The 12,229-nt window shown below is 42.0% G+C and overlaps 1 protein-coding gene across 4 annotated transcripts in view; it reads right to left on the bottom strand.

Moving 5' to 3' along the window:
* rnf212 (ring finger protein 212) overlaps positions 1-12,229 on the bottom strand; it is a 34,964-nt gene that overhangs the window by 17,756 nt on the left and 4,979 nt on the right. For 3 of the 4 annotated variants that reach the window (XR_002836711.2, XR_002836712.2, XM_023799954.2), the window contains exons 9-13: positions 10,852-10,921; positions 4,377-4,419; positions 3,485-3,548; positions 1,568-1,643; positions 600-795 (exon numbers count right to left, since the gene is read on the bottom strand). Coding sequence is in view for 2 of the 4 variants with exons in the window: in XM_023799954.2 (XP_023655722.2) it covers positions 606-795; positions 1,568-1,643; positions 3,485-3,548; positions 4,377-4,419; positions 10,852-10,921 (443 nt within the window). In the remaining 2 variants the exon portion in view is untranslated. Of the gene's footprint in view, positions 1-561; positions 796-1,567; positions 1,644-3,484; positions 3,549-4,376; positions 4,420-10,851; positions 10,922-12,229 lie in introns of all 4 variants that reach the window. The other variant, XM_023799956.2, reaches the window with a different exon arrangement.

Here is a 12,229-nt window from a genome sequence, read left to right as displayed (position 1 = left end):
TGGGGATCCACATTTTTTCTCCAGTGACCAAAAATGTGGACTGCCTGGTAGAAAGCTGGGAGGGAGTAAATACGTGGACCATCTGGGGTCCTGAGGACTGGTTTGGGAAACACTGCCCTAGGTGTAGGATAGAGAATGTGGAGCATAAAAACCAGCACAAACGCAGAACCAGCTGGCTGCTCCTTGTGATGTACTGTAGTACACAGCTACGTTCTTTTAAAATGCAGGCACACGCCCATAAGTCACTGGTGCATTGCTAGGTGGCTGGCTAATAATGTACTCTAACACACTGGTTTTTAAAAAAACCTATTTATTTTGCAGGTGAAAATGTCGGTGAATTAATCTAAAATTGACAGGGGAAAACTATAGCTGAATTAAACAGGCAATCAAATATTGTTAAGCAACAGTAAGCAGTACTGTACTGGTTATGTTTACTGGTTATGTTACATACTACAGCACCTGCAAGGCTTTAGTCACCTGAAAGTAATGGACAATCATGGGGAAAATGAGTCACTTGACGTACAACAAAGCTAGTGTGTTTTTGGGTGACCTGCAGCCCACCTGCCTCACAGCGAGATGCTGCTTCTCTGATTGCTGACCTGCTGTCACTTGGGCAGCACTCGTGCCAGGCTGAATGGGCGGGGCTCCAGGGACGACATGGACGAATGGTGCAAGAGCGGCGGGGCTCTGAACCCAGGCAGCTCCCGGGCCAACCCTCTGTGGTAGGACCGCGTCTGCGATTGACCCGTCAGGTCACCACGCGTGCTGCCTGACAGCTCATAAGCGTTGCCTGTCCTGAGGAAGAGACGCAGGACCAGATTCAATGTCTGAAGATCTCAGTCCAAAATGGCAGTGTTTTAAAAGCAGTCTTAGAAGATACAATAAGACTCTTTTAAAATCAGTGCATATCCAGTAAAATTTGTATGACACTGGTGCCTAAAACAAAACAAAGGACAAACAAGTAAATACTACTTTTCATGCCTTGATCTGTAGATAAATATTGCATCTGGTCTTTTTTACACTTTTCCCTGCACCATTGCTATAGCCTGTTGGTAGAAACTTCTTGAATCTTCTGAGTGTTTCTCTGGTTAAAATAAAGGTGACTGGGGCTGGGCTGGCGGCCGCTGTGACGTCCTACCACATCATACATGTAATGTGACACGAATTTATAGTTTCACTAAGATGTGTGTCTGACAAATTCAACATGTACCTCTTAAGAACACCAAGCTAAAGAGAAAACTGTGGAAAAAAGGAAAACCGGTCAAATTCTTTCCTAATAACTTTGCTCTGTGTGTGGGCTGATTGTGCAAATACAAGCACGACCACTTGCAGATGTACTGTTTTGTTGTGATTGCTGATATGGTGAATTTGAAATTTTCCCCTACGTGACTGGATAAGGAAGGAGGAAAGGATGGGTGAATGGATGGATGCATGTACATGTGAAGAGCCGGTGGTCACACATCCTGTGTGTATAAATTTCAGTGAAGAGAACTACCCACATCCTGCCATATGACTTCAGGTACTGCTCCGATGTCCGGTGTGCTTATGACACCAACTGCAAGGTTACCTGACAGTGGTGGATCGTTCTGAATGTTGACCAATCATCAGCGAGCTCTGACTGGAGGACCTGCAGTGGATGGTACCTAAAAAAGAGACCAGCTACATCACACACAGACCAAATGTCAACCCAGGCCTTCAAGTTTAAAAGAATCTTAAAAGAAATATTCATATTCTGCATCTTTTCAAACAGCTTTATTCTCTAGAGAATAAATGCCTGTATAAAGTAACCTGTAGCATACAGATGAGGTAAAATGCCTTTAAAAAAATTGTTGAAAGAGGAGTTCAGCAAAGGTATACTGGTCTTTGTGTTCAGTCATATTCATTTAAAATTAATCTGTTCCATATCTGTAATCAGACATTCTTCATGTTTCATTAAGTTTTGAAATAGCTGATAGGTACAAGGCTCCCATGAGCTTTGGTCATTCCGAGGAACACTTGCCTGGTGGTGTACATGTTCTATAAAATCCAAGAAGATGGATTTTAATCATCCCTACATTTGTTTGTAAGGGAATCATGTCGAAATGATGTTGGATGGAATGCTGTCCTAAATGACTCAGACACACCGGCAAGGTGGAGGGAATATTCAGTATAAAAACCATGTTTCCCTAAATTAAGAACATACATTTTTAGATCAAAGAATTCCATGGCCTCTCATTAAAAATGTCAATTATCCAACAGGTCAGGCCGCACTTTGGTTTCTTGGCCTCATTAAATAGAATTTTTGTTTCCATAAAATGCAATTTTTGCTGAAATTATAGAGTGCGACAACGAATGGCCAAACATCTATGTATATCACTGGGAAATATTAACATCACAAAAATGAAGCCAAATAAAAAGAAAAAAACTGCTTTAATGCTTTAATGTCTCAGCAAAAGTCAAGGAGGTTCGCTTGAGAAAGCCCCCATCCAGCGGAGAGGAAACCTTGGCCCTGCGTCTCACGCTGAGCTCACGGTGTAATTACTGCCATTCGCAACAACACTGCATTACAACATGTCTTTTAGTTTGGCCTGGAGGCACAATAAAATTTCAGGTGCTTAAGAGACTGTTTTATTTAGAAACAAATAGCACCATACACTAGAACATATTCCCAAGCTGCGACTGCGGGGTTTTGTTGGAAAAACCAGTTATATAAATGCTGCTTAAAAGTTAAAAAACTAAATTTTTAGTCACACGTTTGTATCTGCCTCACAAATTCCCAACTAACAACGTCGGTCCTTCCATTTTGTGACAAGGCCAATTCATTAATTGGAGTTAATTAATTCAGTCTTGCACAAACAGTAAAACTCAGAAAATTGTGTCCTGGAGGTTTGTAACAATAACAGTCTTCCCTAGGGGAAAGTTTGAAGCTGACCAGAGTCTCCCAGCTGGGCAACCTGTCAAACACACCCGCAGGAGATGCTTCGCTCCATCAGCTGCTGCTATCAGCCTGCTGGAAAGTTCATCTGAATCCTGCATGTCTTGTAGTATATTAGATAAACTATCATGCTCCAGAGTGGCGCAGTGGTGCAGTGATTAGCACTGCTGCCTTACGGCAAGAAGGTCCTGGGTTCGGTCCCAGGTCCTTTCTGCGTGGAGTTCGCACGCTCTCCCCGTGTTTGTGTGGGTTTTCACTGGGGGCTCTGGTTTCCTCCCACGGTCCAAAAGTATGCAGGATAGGTTGATTGGTGAGACTAAATTGGCCCTGTGAGTGTGTTGGCGGCTGCCCAGGGTTGGTTCCTGCCTGTGCCCATTATTCCTGGGATAGGCTCTGTGACCCCAGTTGGGATTCAGTGGTTTCAGAAAATGGATGGATATCATAGTGTAACTCCTTCAAATACACCCTAACCACCTATGCATATACATGTAGAAACAAAACCATTCAAAAGTTTATACTTGGCGGAGAAAAAAGGAATTAGCATTCATACATGTCCATGGTTCTACGCACCAATCTGTCCATAGGAAGCTGGCCTGATCAGGGACAGTCTGGAGACCGGGCCCGCTGTCTCTGGCTGTGAAAAAGGGGGGTGACTGTAGGCTACTTCATCATATCCAGAGGGAGCTTAACAGCATGGCTGTAGGACTCTACAGAGATGACCTGCCTTTGGGCTGTTTCCTTCATACATACACAGTGAAGCAGTTTCTCACAGTATTTAGATTTTTTTTCCAATTTTTCCAATTACCAAAAAATCCCATCCTGCACAATACATAATAAATGATGAATTTTTACTTGGCAAAATAGTCTTTCACGACAAATTACATTTTTAATTTGAATATATACATAAGCCGACAGTAGTTTTACTTGGAATCCTTTCAAATGTGACTGTAATGCATTTACATATTTATAATTATAGACAGCACAATACCAAAGAGACTGTATCCCACACTATAAAACAGGGTTATTCAAATCACGGTCCTCGAGGTCCGAGCACTGCTGGTTTTCCAGCCTTCCTTTACCTGTCAGTCAGGTGTGAAGCCTCTGACCAATCAGAATCAGTAATTATTAAACTAACTACCTGGGAGGACTGAAAACAAGGCCTGGATTTGGAATAGAGGGCCAGATTTGAAGAACCCTGCTATAAAACATAAACACAACTGCATATACACAAGTACATATGCTGAATATATACATGTAGGCATAGAAATGTAAATATTAACACATTTCTGCTTCTTTTGTTTCTCACATTCATTTCAAAGCAAATTAAATTACACTGAAAAAAGCCTTACAGAAATAGCAGTTTGACAGGTCCCACACAAATGCAAAACAAAGTCCTTTTTATGTAAAAGAACCCTAGGCACAAAGTCTCCTTTGCTTTGATTTGTCTTTGGAGGGCACTTACCTTCCTGAATGAGTCCTGGCCGTCCACCTCCATTGGCTGAGCGCTAAAGGAAGAACACATGAGGCTTTCAAGACAGGGTTCTCTTTGGGCTGTAATAATCACTCAGGCAGTAGGGCTGTGAGTAAAATCATAAGGTACACACAGCATATATTGTGATCTAAGGAACACAGAGCAATCAGAGGAGACTGGCTGACATTGATAACGTTAGAGCTAGTTCACTTAGATTTAGCTATAACAAAGGGAATAGATTTATAACTGAGATGTAAATTCTAAAAAGTTAAATTGCATGTTGGGGAAACTTTGTTTGCTAACATAGGAAATGTAGGCATAGGCATAGGAAAGCAGTTGGTTAGGTATTCCCAAGCTGGCCTATCAGGCACTGGGATAAGATTAGGTATTCCCAAAATGGCCTATCAGGCATTGGGTTAAGATTAGGTATTCCCAAAATGGCCTATCGGGTATTGGGATAAGATTAGGTATTCCCAAAATGGCCTATCAGGTATTGGGATACAATTAGGTATTCTCAAGATGGCCTATCAGGTATTGGGATAAAATTAGGTATTCCCAAAATGGCCTATAGGGTATTGGGATAAGATTAGGTATTCCCAAAATGGCCTATCGGGTATTGGGATAAGATTAGGTATCCCCAAGATGGCCTATCAGGCATTGGGATAAGATTAGGTATTCCCAAAATGGCCTATCGGGTATTGGGATAAGATTAGGTATCCCCAAGCTAGCCTATCAGGCATTGGGATAAGACCACAAGTGTGAGGAACAGCTGATATGTGTGTCGGGAAAGCTCAACATAGGCACCTTCCTCAATATTATATTCTTAAGAGTCGCCAAATAAAAGCAGGAAATGAGAAAAGACTAAAAGGGATGAGTAAATTGGGAGTACTGGGGAGTGTAGAAAGCTTTCGCAGAATTCTTATGCTTATATTGGGATAATGCTTAAAATATACAGTATATATTTAAACACATACTGTAATCCTAGACTGAAATATGCTTGACAACCCAATCTTGTTTATTTTTACTTTTATTTTGAAATCTAAATAAGGCCACATTTTTTCATTCTAGGATCAATCTCGATCATTTCAGTATCACTTTCCCATATACAGAAACCAGAGCCAAAACGATTCATGGATATACGTTGGATACATTCCTGCCAGCTGAAATTCATTTCTGCCTTCAGATCCCTGTTCGTTTGGACAGGACTCAGAAAGTACTAATGGCAGGGTGAGCGTCTGCATTGAACTGCCATCACAGACGTCATGCTTAGCCATATGCTGGAATCACTCACCGGCTGCTACCTTAGAGGTCGCCTCAGGCTTCAGGCGTTCTGAACCTGAAAGCCCTGCGCTGCTCTGCAACTGTCACTTTGTGGGCACTTTTTTCACTAAGTGTCTGACAGGGGCTGCAGTCAAAACGATGTGAAGCTTCGTTTGGACATAAGAGTTTTATCCCCTTTCCATGGATTCAGGGTAAATTGACTTCCACGGCGGAGACTCGTCATACATATCCCTAGGGCCCGAGGTATTTCAACAGAACTGTTTATCAGAACCTGCTTTTTGCTTCTTCCCTCCACCATCTGGGTTTATTTTTATATTATGTTACTGAAACAAAAGAAATAAACCAACTCTAATAGTTTCCAGTCTGAAGTCCAACTTAAAGGTCTTTTAAAAATTTTTTATTATAGGGTAGCTCTATAAAGGCAACCAAGGACTCTCTTTGGTATGATTTTACTGTATCCTGTCTGTTATAAAATGTACAAAATCCAAACAAACGTTTGATTTATGGCCCTTGGTCTAATATGGTAAATACCACTTACAAGAGTATGGGGAGAGGATATGTTTCCAAATTTAAGGTTTCAGTATTGATGTCCATCCAAGTTGTGTGTTTCATTGACATGTCTGCTTATGAAAGCAAATGTTCACTGGCCACTACAGGGTAAACAAAGGAAACTCAACCATTGTGAAACGAATGCCATGAGTAACATTAAAACAATGGAAATGATTCATAAATGTTAACATACATATTTCTGTTGAGTCCCCTGATTCATAAAAATGGGTTTAATCGCCAAGATATACAGTATACTCCATGGAGGTTGGGGGAATTAGTGCATTTCCATTTGTCAATATGAAGGCCATCTCACACAGCATCAGGAAAATTGCCAAAGGGCCTTCAGATGAAGTCCACCATTTACAAACATTATGTGTAGAGGGTACGTCCATGCACTGTACCCCCAGACACCCTGAACACTGCACACTGATGCTGGAAATCAGAAGGCAGCACTGCCTTTATCCAGTTAGCTCAGTTAAACACACATCTTGGAGGTGGGGTTTGGCTCAGTGGGTTAGGATGTTGCGGGGGGTGTGGCTCAGAGGGTTAGGACTCGTGATCTGAGGGTAGCTGGTTTGAATCCCGTGGCCAGCAGACCAATGCTGCTGTGGGCCCTTGAGAAAGGTCCAATCACTCCAGGGGTACTGGACAATGGCCGACCCTATGCTATGACCCTTTCTCTGACATATCTATGTGTCTGTGAGTCTCACGGAGAGCAAGATGGGACAGACAAAAAAAGAATTTACCCACAGGGGAATTACTATTCTATGGTACAGAATACAAAGAAATGTTTCCAAATTTGTGATCCAGCAGAAGGTAAAGAAATGGTACAAGCAACCTTTTGGATGCTGTATTCCCATGGCGATCGATCAATTCAGCTGACAGATGGTTTCTAAGCATTATCTCTTTTATTACTATTGATTACCCTGGTAAGAGTAAGCAGGGCCCACTATGTGGACACAAGGAGAAGGACTTGACTCACATTAAAAACATTTGACCAAATGACCATTCCTTAAAAGTAGGCAAGGCTAACAAAAGTCTCCATTCACAGTCTGCATGTTGTAACTAACTCTACAGCAATTAGCTAAATGAAGCTCATTGTAAACACACTTCACCATCAGCCATCAGATTAAGCAGCCTTCAAAATTAAACATATTCATTACATTAAAAATAAATACACAGTCTGTATGCAAACCTGGATCTAAAATAGCCACTGGGCAACCTATGTTAAAGCTAGCCTAGACTTAGAATGAGTAATAATTAAATGAGCTACGCTATATTGGTACAATGTTATGCTAATGCTAAAGATATTACTTCACTTCAGTGCACAGAGGGAAACCGTATACCTTTTTGGGTAGTTCTTCATGGTAGTTATAAATGGGCAACCAGTCAAACCAGAAAAGAAACAAAAACAATGCTAATAACCATTTGGCGGGGTGAACGTCGGTAAAATATCTTACCCAAAAGTAGCTGTGCAAAACTTCCATTGCACAAAACAGAGGATCATTCACAAAAAGAAAACAAAGAATAGCCAATGAACTTGGGAATGGACCCATGTTAGGGCAATAAAAGCTGGAAATGGCTGAACAAACTGAACTTGTAGTATCAATCAGTTAATGGACAAAGTGACTGCTGCTCTTGGCTCAATGATTCATTAGCACTGCAAGGCCCCAGATTCTTCCCAAAATCAATGCAAGCAATCACACTTAAGTTTGAAGTCCCATAAAAGTTTTAATATTTAAAAAAAAACATAATGCCATCCTACTATCCACTAAACAGCCACTGCTCCAAAAAACACTTTGATGTTTTTCCAATAATAACTCAGTAATGTTCCCTATGACCTTGGAGTGGCGCTGCAACAGTCCCAGCAGCGCTCATTCTGAGATCCAGAGAAAGCCAAAAGCTCAAATGCAGCCCTTAATGAATGGGAAACCAAACAAGGCTGGGCATTTATTTGGAATGCTTTTACAAAAGTACTGCCTTCTGGGCTCTTCATGAAAGCCAATGTACATTCTGCTTTGGACACAAAAGCAGGAAGTCTTAGCTGCTTATGTTAAATGACCTGACACGGGACAGTAAACCTGGACGGGGTTCTTGTGGGGAGCTCGAGTGGCGACGCGCTCCTCCACTCAGCAGAGACTGGAGACTATAAAGTGTCTCACCACATCTCACAAGGTAGCCTAGGTTCAGTTTTTAAGTCAGAATTAATCAAGGATGCAAGGGTGAAAAAGGTGACAAGGATACAACTGCCCATCCTGTCAGCCTGAAAAATCTCTCGGTAATTCCCGAACTTTATCATGAGACACGACGAGGAATTGTCAAAGAGCTGTCCTTCACACCATCATGGATGGACGTCCGGGGCCACTGAAAGTTTCCTAACTGTGACTGCTCATCACATTACTTGGGAGCGCCATTTTGCAGACCTGCCCACTTTATGAGAGCCATACAGGTGACCATCTCCTTGAAGCACTGACAGAAGCAGTAACAGATTGGAAACTGGAGCGGGGCAACAACACAATCCCTGTTACTACAGACAATGCAAAAAACATGGTGAAGGCAGGCAATACAACAGCTGGACGGATTGGGTGCTTTGCAAACACACTTAATCTTGCAGCCAGGAATGCAGTCTCAGTAAGTCAGGTATCCCGACTCCTGGGCAAAGTTAGGAAGCACAACATGCACTGAAAACCAAGCAGGAGATGCTGAAATTGCCTGTTCACAAACTAATACTTCATGTCACAACTCGTTGAAACACAACATGATATACTGGAGCGTTATGTGGAACAGCAGACTGCCATCTATTCTGCCCTTATGGACAAGGATGTCAAGAAGAATGTTAAAGATATCGATGTCTTGACTGAGAGTGAGGCAAAACTGGCAGAGGACCTAATTGAGATGTTCAAACCTCTGAAGAATGTGACAACCCTCATGAGCACAGAAACATACCCCTCACTGTGAATGATCATCCCTCTGCAGTAGATGATAATGAAATCAATTACTCCAAGTAAAGAGGACAGTTGCACCATCAAAGATGCTAAGGCAGCCATCACTAAAGACCTGGAAGGCAGATACAAAGACTACTATGTTCAGGACTATCTGCACAGAGCCACAGCCCTGGATCCAAGATTCAAGTCCCTGCTCTACCTGGAGGAAGCCTCTCTTCAGAAAATATACAGTGATCTCACCACCGAGATTATGGATATTGAAGATCAGGTATTGTGGTTTTATTTTTGTATATAATTAAATGTAATGTTATATACCATTTAACATTGCTCTATTTTTTAAACACAGCATATTTGTGCCTTAGCAATATTTTCTTTTCCCACTGTCCAATAGAGAGCAATTTCAGAATCTTAGCTGCCATGAAAGTTTTTTGTTGTTATTAATATTTTCAAAACTGCTATGCTGTTTGCCTTTTTATACCACAGGGTAAAGCCAATGATGCCCAGGTGGCCAGTTCATCCTCAGCAGCAGAGCCAGAGACATCAGCGATGTCATGTCCTCCCCAGAAAAACAAATCTGTCATGGCAGAGCTATTTGGAGAGCTCTCTACAGAGGAGAGACCCCCTAAGCCATTGTGCAGCATCACTCGGGAAGAAGTCATGTCATGCAAGGCCACAGGCTCCATTTCTGTGGATGCAGATCCACTTGCATGGTGGAAATGCAATAAGCATAAGTATCCTCGCATTGCTAAGATGGCACAACGCTACCTTGCTGTCCCAGGTACATCTGTACGAAGTGAGAGAGTTTTCTGTATAGCAGGGGACATTGTCACTGCAAGTAGATCTCGTCTCTTGGCAGAGAATGTGAACAAACTGATCTTCTTGCAGAAGAACATAAAAATGGAATGAACAGAGCAGTGTTTATTAGTTTGCTTTATGTTGCATGTTATATTAATGGTCTGCTAATTTAAGGAAAAACCTTAAGTCTTTCCATTAAGAAATGCCAGTCATGGAATTGAAAATTTGTTATATGTGTTTATTTTAAAGAAATGGATGTCTGTTTGCTGGTTGATCCTATACTTCACTTTTTGTTGATGGCCTTTGCTTATATTTTGGTCATAAAAATAGTAAAGTCAGAGTTCTTTTGTTTACACCAATTTAGGGGTCAGAGCTTTAAGAGCCAGCATTATCCTAAGACTGTCACAATGACGTGCCTAATGCCAAACGGCCTCATTCATTCAGTTTTTACAGGACTACATGACACGTCCTTGAGAATAACTGATATTTTAAGAACCGTAAATGGTGGATTATCTACTGCTGATGTATGGTATTTCTGGAGTGTTGTCAAAATAGAAAAAAAAGTGAACTGAACTGAACCAAACCTAAAACTGTGACCCGAAACCGTGATACGAACCCAACCGTACATTTTGTGAATCGTTCCACCCCTAATTCAGAAGTAGTGCTATTCATTTGCTGAATAAAAACACCACAGTATACCCAACCTACCATGGTATACCGTATAATCTGGTCATGCCCATTTTTGATGGACTCTGCGGAGGCACTGGATTTCTCTCGTGCCAGTGTGACTTTACCTTTAGATGTGACACTGCAGCACACCCCTCACTGACATTACCACTCCTCAGGTTAAGGTGTAAGATCTAACATGGCCCCGCCATCTTGGTCAGTTTACTCACGAGCACTGCGAGGGCGCCAGTCGAGGCTGAGAAGCCAGCGGTACATAGGGCAACTGCAGCACAGTGGAAGCTGAAAAGACAAAAGGCAGTGTGGAAACTCACGATGCCAATGAGCAACAGGCTGAGGTACACTGACAAAAAGAATTAAAAGAATTTTTAACATGTTCTACAAACAAACAGGTGATGTCAGGATGCAAAAATATGCTCAGTCACAGTGATGCATTCCATGGCTACAGGCTTCATACACACATTCATATGTGACACATCTTAAATACAAAACTTTGTTTATACTTAAACATAGCTGAAATCACTTTCGTAGTTTGCCTAGGGAGCATTTACAAAATGAACGCCACGTGTGTTTATGAAACTGCTCTTTCGTTCCAATAAATTCCGCACTCCACAGGAGTTCTCCAAAAGAGAGGCTTTGGATATGCTGATGAAAGCACCGTCCGGGAAAATTCATCCGCATGCAAAACTGCTTTTACTTCTGTGTCCTCCAAGTACCCCAGGACTGGGCTCAGGAGCCACAGCAAGCTTGCAGCAAGCATGGCCTGCACATGCTCAGAAATCACCAGAAGCCGCCAGACACTCGCCGTGTCAGGTTACCTACACCCGCACCCTGTCACCAGGCCCGTGATGAATTTACGGAATGTTGCCGCAATTAGGGTGATTAACCACTGTGTTTGGGGGAGAAGCAGCCTACAGAATCGACAGAGAAAAAGAGCTGAAACACACTGCCTTCCAACAGCCCCAAGAAAAGGAAAATAGATTCGCTTTTCTTGGACTGAATTAAATACAGCAATTTATCACAATTTGTTGCACACTGGTAATTGTTTTACGCCAGGAGCTTGCCAGACTGTGGAGGAAAGCATGGTAATGCCTTATCTAAAAGATCACTAAAATTCAGCAAGGAAATAAAACCACAGCTGTGGAGTCACACTAACAACTGCAGACAATTCAATCAGCATAATTACACCGGCCTGAGCCCACTGTTTCATACTGTAAGTGAGCTCTACAGAATCAAACTCCAAACAAAAAATCTACTGTCAGTCTAACGTGTTAGAAGAATTTAAGAAGAGGACTATTCTCTGCTGCCTGGAAATTAAGAGAAGGACTTTTCTCCTCTGGAGTTTCACTGACAAATTATTGAAAGCTGAAAAGGTCCAATTTCCCTGTGTAATTCAATACAAAGCCCATTTATTGATAGGTTGGATTAATTCTAGAGAAAGAATGAACACATGAATGAATAGATAGATACATGAGACACAATGGTGTGGGGCTGATGCAGCCCCCCCCCCCCCCCCCCCCCCCCAACACCGATCCTTATGCAGGAACAGACAAACACACGTTTTTTTGGCACATGTTTGGCAGTTACTCT

Source organism: Paramormyrops kingsleyae, chromosome 12 (genome assembly GCF_048594095.1).
Source record: "Paramormyrops kingsleyae isolate MSU_618 chromosome 12, PKINGS_0.4, whole genome shotgun sequence".
NCBI classification, from domain to species: domain Eukaryota; kingdom Metazoa; phylum Chordata; class Actinopteri; order Osteoglossiformes; family Mormyridae; genus Paramormyrops; species Paramormyrops kingsleyae.
The sequence above is the reverse complement of the archived record's forward strand: the minus strand, read 5'-3'. Positions and strand labels throughout refer to the sequence as shown.